Genomic DNA, 9,203 nt, shown 5'->3' on the forward strand with positions numbered 1-9,203 from the left:
ACTCCCTTTGCTCCTATTATTCCCTTTACTCTTTTACTCCCTTTGCTCCTATTATTCCCTTTACTCTTTTACTCCCTTTACTCCTTCGCCTCCCTTTACTCTTTTACTCCCTTTGCTCCTATTATTCCCTTTACTCATTTACTCCCTTTGCTCCTATTATTCCCTTTACTCTTTTACTCCCTTTACTCCTATTAGTCCCTTTACTCTTTTACTCCCTTTGCTCCTATTATTCCCTTTACTCTTTTACTCCCTTTGCTCCTATTATTCCCTTTACTCTTTTACTCCCTTTACTCCTTCGCCTCCCTTTACTCTTTTACTCCCTTTGCTCCTATTATTCCCTTTACTCATTTACTCCCTTTGCTCCTATTATTCCCTTTACTCTTTTACTCCCTTTACTCCTTCACCTCCCTTTACTCTTTTACTCCCTTTGCTCCTATTATTCCCTTTACTCTTTTACTCCCTTTGCTCCTATTATTCCCTTTACTCTTTTACTCCCTTTACTCCTTCGCCTCCCTTTACTCTTTTACTCCCTTTGCTCCTATTATTCCCTTTACTCTTTTACTCCCTTTGCTCCTATTATTCCCTTTACTCTTTTACTCCCTTTGCTCCTATTATTCCCTTTACTCTTTTACTCCCTTTACTCCTTCGCCTCCCTTTACTCTTTTACTCCCTTTACTCCTATTAGTCCCTTTACTCTTTTACTCCCTTTGCTCCTATTATTCCCTTTACTCTTTTACTCCCTTTGCTCCTATTATTCCCTTTACTCTTTTACTCCCTTTGCTCCTATTATTCCCTTTACTCTTTTACTCCCTTTACTCCTTCGCCTCCCTTTACTCTTTTACTCCCTTTGCTCCTAATATTCCCTTTGCTCCCATTACTCTCTTTGCTCCTATTATTCCCTTTACTCTTTTACTCTCTTTGCTCCTATTATTCCCTTTACTCTTTTACTCCCTTTACTCCTATTACTCACTTTGCTCCTATTATTCCCTTTACTCTTTTACTCCCTTTGCTCATATTATTCCCTTTGCTCCTATTACTCCCTTTGCTCCTATTATTCCCTTTACTCTTTTACTCCCTTTGCTCATATTATTCCCTTTACACTTTTACTCCTTTTGCTCCTATTATTCCCTTTACTCTTTTACTCCCTTTACTCCTATTACTCCCTTTGCTCCTATTATTCCCTTTACTCTTTTACTTCCTTTGCTCATATTATTCCCTTTGCTCCTATTACTCCTTTTGCTCCTATTATTCCCTTTACTCTTTTACTCCCTTTACTCCTATTACTCACTTTGCTCCTATTATTCCCTTTACTCTTTTACTCCCTTTGCTCATATTATTCCCTTTGCTCCTATTACTCCCTTTGCTCCTATTATTCCCTTTACTCTTTTACTCCCTTTGCTCATATTATTCCCTTTACACTTTTACTCCTTTTGCTCCTATTATTCCCTTTACTCTTTTACTCCCTTTACTCCTATTACTCCCTTTGCTCCTATTATTCCCTTTACTCTTTTACTTCCTTTGCTCATATTATTCCCTTTGCTCCTATTACTCCTTTTGCTCCTATTATTCCCTTTACTCTTTTACTCCCTTTACTCCTATTACTCCCTTTGCTCCTATTATTCCCTTTACTCTTTTACTCCCTTTGCTCATATTATTCCCTTTGCTCCTATTACTCTCTTTGCTCCTATTATTCCCTTTACACTTTTACTCCTTTTGCTCCTATTATTCCCTTTACTCTTTTACTCCCTTTACTCTTTTACTCCCTTTGCTCCTATTATTCCCTTTACTCTTTTACTCCCTTTGCTCATATTATTCCCTTTACTCTTTTACTCTCTTTGCTCCTTCGCCTCCCTTTACTCTTTTACTCCTTTTGCTCCTATTATTCCCTTTACTCTTTTACTCCCTTTGCTCCTATTATTCCCTTTACTCTTTTACTCTCTTTGCTCCTTCGCCTCCCTTTACTCTTTTACTCCTTTTGCTCCTATTATTCCCTTTACTCTTTTACTCCCTTTACTCCTTTGCCTCCCTTTACTCTTTTACTCCCTTTGCTCCTATTACTCCCTTTACTCTTTTACTCCTTTTGCTCCTATTATTCCCTTTACTCTTTTACTCCCTTTACTCCTATTACTCCCTTTGCTCCTATTATTCCCTTTACTCTTTTACTCCCTTTGCTCCTATTATTCCCTTTACTCTTTTACTCCCTTTGCTCCTATTATTCCCTTTATTCCTTTACTCCCTTTACTCCCTCGCCTCCCTATGCTTCTTTCAGTCTGTTTCCTCCCTTTATTCCTTTCCTTTTTTAACCCCCTTTGCTCCTTTTACTCTCTTTGTTCAGTTTTTGCTTTTCCTTGCTTTACTGCTCAGTCATCTCTCCCACCTTTGCTCCCTTCATTCCTTCTGCTGACTTTACTGAGAAATATGTTTCCCTGCATTGATTTGATTTGAATGTGTGCATCATTTCCACATGAATAAAATCTATTAGATCAGACTTCCAGTCCACTTACTTTTGGCAGTAATTGTGTAAATCTGTAATGTATTTTATTCACATGGAAACTCTAAACAGATTTGAGTCAAGTCTATTCAGTGCATCTCTCTCTCTTTCCTACTGCTCTTTATCTGTCTCCTTTCCCTCCCTCTCCTCCTCCGTGCACATGCAGCACGTGCTATTCGTATCCTCCGTATCTGATCGTCCTCGCGCGGATGGAGGGGGGGTGGAGCAGCGAGGCGCACTAATTATGACCCACGGCAGCCTCGCTGCCTGCTCCACCGACTCACATTATGCCAGGATGGGGGGGTCAGTGCAGCTCTGGGCCACGTGAAGTCTCACGGGGAGGCTGGACATTAACCCATTAACCCGCTGAGGGCAGCAGCAGTGTTGACCTCACTGGTTTAATACTGCCACTGAGAGACGTTCAGCTCTTAGTCTGTGCAGTAAGCAGGTCATGAGATTTCTGTGTGCACACACAGTACAGCCCACTGTTCAGAACAGCATCGACTACACCTACTGACACAGCAGCACAGCAGCCAACACAGCATCTTCCCAGGTTTTCTGTCTTAAACCTTCTTTTTTGAAAACCCAGCTGCCTTTTACTTTGAGCGAAGACCGACGGATGGACCATCCTGACCATTAGTGTGTCATTTCTTACATGTACAGACGTAAAAATGTCCGTATCATACATTTTTCTTTTTCACTTTAACTTTATTTTTATCCCTGTGGTCCGTTTCTGAAGTTTGTGTGGTTTTGTACTGTGTGAAAGTTTAAGGCATCTCAGCAAATAAACAACTGACCTCAGCAGTGAGTTTATCACAGTATACATTAGAATAAAGTCGTATTCATAATTCAAATAAACAGAAAAACAGTAAAAAGTAAAAAGAATTTCTCGGGTCCATATTTTTCCTGGACACCTTCACAGCCGCCACAGAGACTCGTTAATATCATCAATTACATCATGAGCTCAATTTACTGAGCACTGATTGGTCAAACCAGGAGCTGCTTTTTAACTACATATAATACTGGGCTTCCTCAAGGAGCGGCTTGGAGATGGGTAAACAAACACACTCACATCCAGAACATCACTGTTTATTATATATATATAATATATACATACATATATACACATAAAATCATTATTAATTAATATTCAATACATTTTGTTTATTTGAATATTAACATGTTTCTCAGCAAATAAACACAAACTACACAAATAGATTTTGAAAATGTGTCTTGGGAGCCTGAGACTTTCGCTCAGTGCTGTACAAAAAACAAAACAGTGTTATGGTCCTCTGTGTTTATTGCTCTTCTTTGTGTCCGTTGGGGCCATTCTGTGTGCCTTTCTGCTGTATTATGTGCAGGTATGTGACTGGCCACTCAGGGGCGCACGCAGGTATAAGAGGCCGCCGATCCTCCACCTTGGGAGACGTTCAGGGCTCATTCCCCTTTGATCCGACCTGTTCAGACCACCTGTTCAGACCAGCCTGGCACTCTTTGCTTAAGTTTGTGTGCAAAGTCTGAAAGCTTGCCAAAGCTTTGTTCGATTTTGGGAACATTGTGAAAGTAGGGGACGGGTGCCGTTTTGGTTTGGCTACCTTTTTTCTCCAGATTTAAGGAGGGGAGGTAGAGCAGCCATATGTGTTTCCGTTTTCTTTTGATTTTAGTTGGATAGGGAATCGTTAGTTGTGTTTGTTTATTATTTTGGCAATTGCTCATCCCTGAAGCCAGCACCTCAACTCGTTTGAGCTTTTGAAGAAAATAAACCTGTCATTTTTGGGCTTAAACGGTCTCCGGTGTCTGATCTGGCAGCAGGTCAGGGGAGTGAGCTCACCTGACCCTAGACCAGGCCATAACAACAGTCAAAATCCATGTTTACATGATTATTTTCATCCTCTGTTTCTCCCTCGGTGGTTGGATAGTGTAGTGAGTAACACCTCTGCCTTCTACGCTGTGGACTGAGGTTCAATGCCCGCCTGTGTAAGCACCCTACCCTATACCAATGAGAGTCCTTGGGCAAGACTCCTAACACCGTCTTCACCTGCCTGTGTAAAATGATCAGACTGTAAGTCGCTCTGGATAAGAGCGTCAGCCAAATGCTGTAAATGTAAACAGGCTAGTTTTTGTTACTGTGCCTTTGGTATACAGTAACATGCACAAGTCTTTAAAACGGTTTATCTGGTTCAACATCTGTGTTTTTGCCAGTAAAATATTATATATCATTATAATAAATGCAGAAGAAACACTGCTGTAAATAACACCCTGTGAGGAAGTCTGACATCTGACCTTAATGAATTTGGCTGCCCGTTTCTCTCCTGGACGCTCCCAGCCATCGCATGGATTTATTCAGTTTCTTCAACAGCACCTGATTTAATTTAAGTATTGATTAACTAAAGCAGGCATTGATTTAGTTAAGACTGGGCTTCCTCGAGAAGAGCTGTGGAAAGGGTTAAACAAACAAACTGCCAAAATAAAGGTGCTTTTTATATTATTGGATTTGTATTTTTTCTAATATCAGCGTTTTCAGAGCACCAAATAAATCCCCCTTTTTTTCAAGTGCCTAAAACGTGGTAGTAGTAATGGTGTAGACATTTAAAATGGGTAAACTATGCAACGAAAATCAGAATTTACTCAGTTTTTCAAAATAAAAGGTTGATAAAATCCACATATGGAGATTACAGTACTATGTAAATGAGCTCTGTTCTGACTGGCTTTCCTGTATGGTGCTATGTTAAAAAAGCATCAGCACCAGTGGGCGGAGCTAAACCGTCGCAGACTGAAAATGCAGATGTATGTAAATGTGTTTTTGTGACATCACAGAAGCAATGAATTCGAAAGGGGTTATTTCCTCGGCTCAATCTCCAAATACGGATTTTATTTTGAAAAACGGAGGAAATTCAGAGCCCTTATATAGAACCTTATTTATTTATTTATTTTGTTTGGTCTGGTTTTTTTTGTTTTTTTGTTAATATACAACAATTTGTGTTGTATATTATGGTACAGAGGTATTTAATCATGCAAAGAACCATTTAGGCGTTCAAATGTTCTCTGATTTGTAATGGTTCTATATATAACTGTTGCCTTTACCAAAGAACCTCCTTTATTTAAGGTTCTTTATTTTTTTCTAACTCATACCCACTTAAAATGTTGCTTCTTCAAGGGTTCTTTAGTAAAGAAAATGGTTCTATATAGAACCGTGAACACTCAAAGAACCCTTTGCATGATTAAAGGGTCCTTTGCATTGTGAAGGGGTTTTTCAAATTGACAGAGAATGCACTGTATTTGGTTCTTTATAGATCCTTTTTGGAACGGGTTCTATATAGCACCCAAAAGGGTTCTGCTGTTCTTACAGTGTCAAGCTTGTATCAATAAACAAATAAACACCCTTTTTGGTGCCATATTAAACCATTTTCAAAACAGCTCTGTACAGAACAATCTAGAGCACATATTGAGTGTGCATGGTTCTATATGGAACCAGTTTCTTTACTAAAGAACCCTTGAAGAACCCTCATTTTAAGTGTGTATGTAACAGGTTTTCTATCAACCATTTATCAATGCAAAGAGCCATTCATATATTCCAAGTGTTCTCTGTCGAGGTTGTCGAGGTTCTAACAGTTGCATTTACTAAAGAACCCTTGAAGAACAGCTTTTAAAAGAGTGACATCGCTTCAAAGACAGCAGGACTGTCTGATTTGGCTGCCAACTTTATGTTGATCTCCTCTTTCTCACTGTCAGCCAAATACAGTCGACACTGAACGAGCATGTTCAAGACCTGCTCTCTTTCGCTCGTCCGCGCTGCTCTCTCTGGAAAACCCACCGCTCTCTGGTGGGAGGTGGGGAGGAATGGGAGTGGTGGGTGGTGTGTGGGGTAGGAGGAGGACCCAGAACTCTAATCGGCAGTGCTGCGAGCAGATCGGAGTGGAGGAGGAACGCAGAGAAACCTCCCTCCAGATCAGCCTACAGAGAGAGAGAGAGGGAGAGAGAGAGAGAGGGAGAGAGAGAGGAGGTGCAGGGAAGGGTGGGCGACTTGCGTCTCACTGATCAACATCTTCAGCCCAGCATTGTGTGTCTTGGTCACTTTTCTTTAAATGCCACGGGAAGAAAGGCTGGAGCAGCGTGGCGCACGAGGTAGGCTACGATGTTATGAATCAGGAATGACACATGAAAAGTGTTGCTGATGGTGGGAGGAGCCACTTTTTTCCTTTCTTTTTGAGATGATGCTCTGTGCCAGCTCAGAAATCAAGTCTTGAGAAGGAGCTTGGATGGTGAAGAGGATGTTTCCATAGAGAGAAACATTCAGGTAAAAAGGAACAACCAGCCTAATTACAACCGCAGACAGATTATCTGTGCTTTACTGGCTGTTCTACTAATCTGCAGCCTCTTTTTATTCCAGTTAAAGATGAGGTGAGATGAGGATGGCTGAGCTAAAGCTCCTCTGTTCTGGTCCTGCGAGTAGCCTGCTGGAGAAGAAGGATGCCGAGTGGACTTTACAGCAGCAGCAAAGTTATTACTCAGAGAGAGCTCTGCTGATTGAAGCAGACTCAGAGGAGGCGCTGGAGGTTTCAGCACTGCGGACAGCGCCCCAGCCGCCTCGCAGGTTCTCCCAATGGGGGACTGATGAAGAAGTTCACATATGCCACGACGAGGAGCTTGAGACCGGCGTGGACGACGTGGTCGGCTGGGCGAACAGTCTGGAGACCAACTACGACAACTTGAGCTGCAGTGATTTCCAAGAACCCGTCCCAGATCTTTCCGTGCTCCCGGAGGACGACTTTGCGACAGAGCCGGTGGAGAAGTCGGTGGATTACGGGTTCATAAGCGCTGTCACCTTTTTAGTCACTGGGATCTCCTTGGTGGTGGTCTCCTACACCATCCCTCGAGACATCCAGGTCAACCCGGACACCATTTCGGCTCGAGAAATGGAGCGGCTGGAGCGCGAGAACGCCAGGGTGGGCGCCCACCTGGACAGGTGTGTGATTGCAGGGCTGTGTCTTCTCACCCTGGGTGGGGTGGTGCTCTCAACTCTGCTCATGATCTCCCTGTATAAAGGCGAGATGGTGAGGAGGCAGGCTTTTGCGTATTCCAAACACTCGGCCAAACTCTACGGTTCCATCAGCTTTAGAGACGCTGGAAGCCCAACCAATGTTCCCTCACATTTGTTGCTAGAAGAAGATGACATGCCTGTTGACATCTCCAGCTGAGACCTGTTCAGCTTCGTATGACTGCAAGGGTCAGACCTGTAAGAGCTGTTGACCATGTTGTTCGCCAGAGAACTAGGGAACCAAATACTGAATGTATGGTGGTTTTTGTTTTAGAAAAAACCCAAAACGGTAAACGTGCCAAACCCACGATTGTGGGAATATCACAACTATGGAATTGCATGAGGCTGAGCATTGTGAGTTGTGCGTGTCATAGTAAATGTTCAATGTGAAATAAATTCTGTTGCCGATGTAAAAGGTGCATTTCATGGTGGGATCAGTAGCAACGTCCAGCAGATACACATACAGCACTGTGCAACTGTCAGAGCCCACCCTTCATTTATTTCATTTCCAGTCCACTCTTTACTTTTATTACAGCGTCCATTCTTTTCAGGACACTCACTTTCAGTTTCTTACAAGTCCAATTTTCTGCGCTAATGTGACTCAGACCTGATGTTTTCAGGGCTGTGTGGACGCAAATCTGATCTTTTTTCTTCTTTCATATGTGGTCCTAGATCAGATACGCATCCGATTCATGGCCATGTGACCTTAATGTGACGCTCAGATCAGAATTCATGCGCTTTTTTTTCACTCTCCGTGCGGCATCATTCAGCGTTACCATGGCAGCAGCGCCGAACAGACGTTAAAGCCTGTAAACGGTGGAAAAGCAGCTCATCTCACCTTTTTCTCCTTCCTCTGGCTCTAATAACGAAGCTGAGAGCTGATCAGAGTTAATGATCTTCTCAGTGAAGCTCGATAGTTTGTGCTGATGATGCATGTGATCCATTCATGTGACGTCACTGAGTAGGATGTGGTCATGCGGGTCATTTCAGGACGCCGGTTCGTTCACATTAATGATGGATTGGAGTCACCTAAACCATCGCGCCAGAGAGATCAGATTTGAGCAAAAAAGCTGAGCAACGAGGCTTGTAATGTGAACGTAACCTTAGAAGTTAGTTCAGCATTTTCTGAAGTGATCTCAAATAAATTTTCAAGATGTTGAGGTCTGGACATTGGGGTGGTCAGCCCATTTTTCTGAGAACACCAGCAGCTTCTTTGCTTGAAACCTTCTTTTTTGTCTGTTTCCTTTTCTGAGTAACAGCTACACATCCTTTCAGACCCATGACGCTCGGTTCGAAGGATGACCTTCTTTTTCTGAAGCCAGAGTGGAGCTTGATTTTCTCCTCTCTGAAGGCTTTCAGAGCTGTTTGTCTGGACAGATTCGCCGGCCTACCATGGCTTGCACGGTTGTTAGGAGTCCCATCTTCTCATTTTTTTGGAGCTCCAGTTCTGGAAACTCACTAATTTTCCTTTAGGTTTCTCTTTCCCGACGCAAGTGGATTATCTTATATCTAATCTCCTCAGAAACATCTCCTGAATAATGTACTTATGACGGGGAATTAAATAAATGAAGTCTGGACTCTGGCTTTGCTCAGTACTGTACATACACAACGTCCCTATTTTGCAGATAAAGATGATCTCATGCCACCTGGTTTCGCCGAGTGTTTTTGCATTCT

At 42.4% G+C, this 9,203-nt stretch overlaps 1 protein-coding gene across 1 annotated transcript; it reads left to right on the forward strand.

Moving 5' to 3' along the window:
• Window positions 1-6,405: 6,405 nt before the first annotated feature.
• Window positions 6,406-8,255, forward strand: LOC108441694 (transmembrane protein 74). The gene is made up of 3 exons (XM_017721357.2): window positions 6,406-6,616; window positions 6,703-6,788; window positions 6,882-8,255. Exon 3 carries the CDS (start codon window positions 6,898-6,900, stop codon window positions 7,687-7,689), a length of 792 nt encoding a protein of 263 aa, XP_017576846.1. The 5' UTR covers window positions 6,406-6,616; window positions 6,703-6,788; window positions 6,882-6,897; the 3' UTR covers window positions 7,690-8,255.
• The last annotated feature ends 948 nt before the right edge of the window (window positions 8,256-9,203 follow it).

Source organism: Pygocentrus nattereri, chromosome 1 (assembly GCF_015220715.1).
Source record: "Pygocentrus nattereri isolate fPygNat1 chromosome 1, fPygNat1.pri, whole genome shotgun sequence".
Classification (NCBI taxonomy): domain Eukaryota; kingdom Metazoa; phylum Chordata; class Actinopteri; order Characiformes; family Serrasalmidae; genus Pygocentrus; species Pygocentrus nattereri.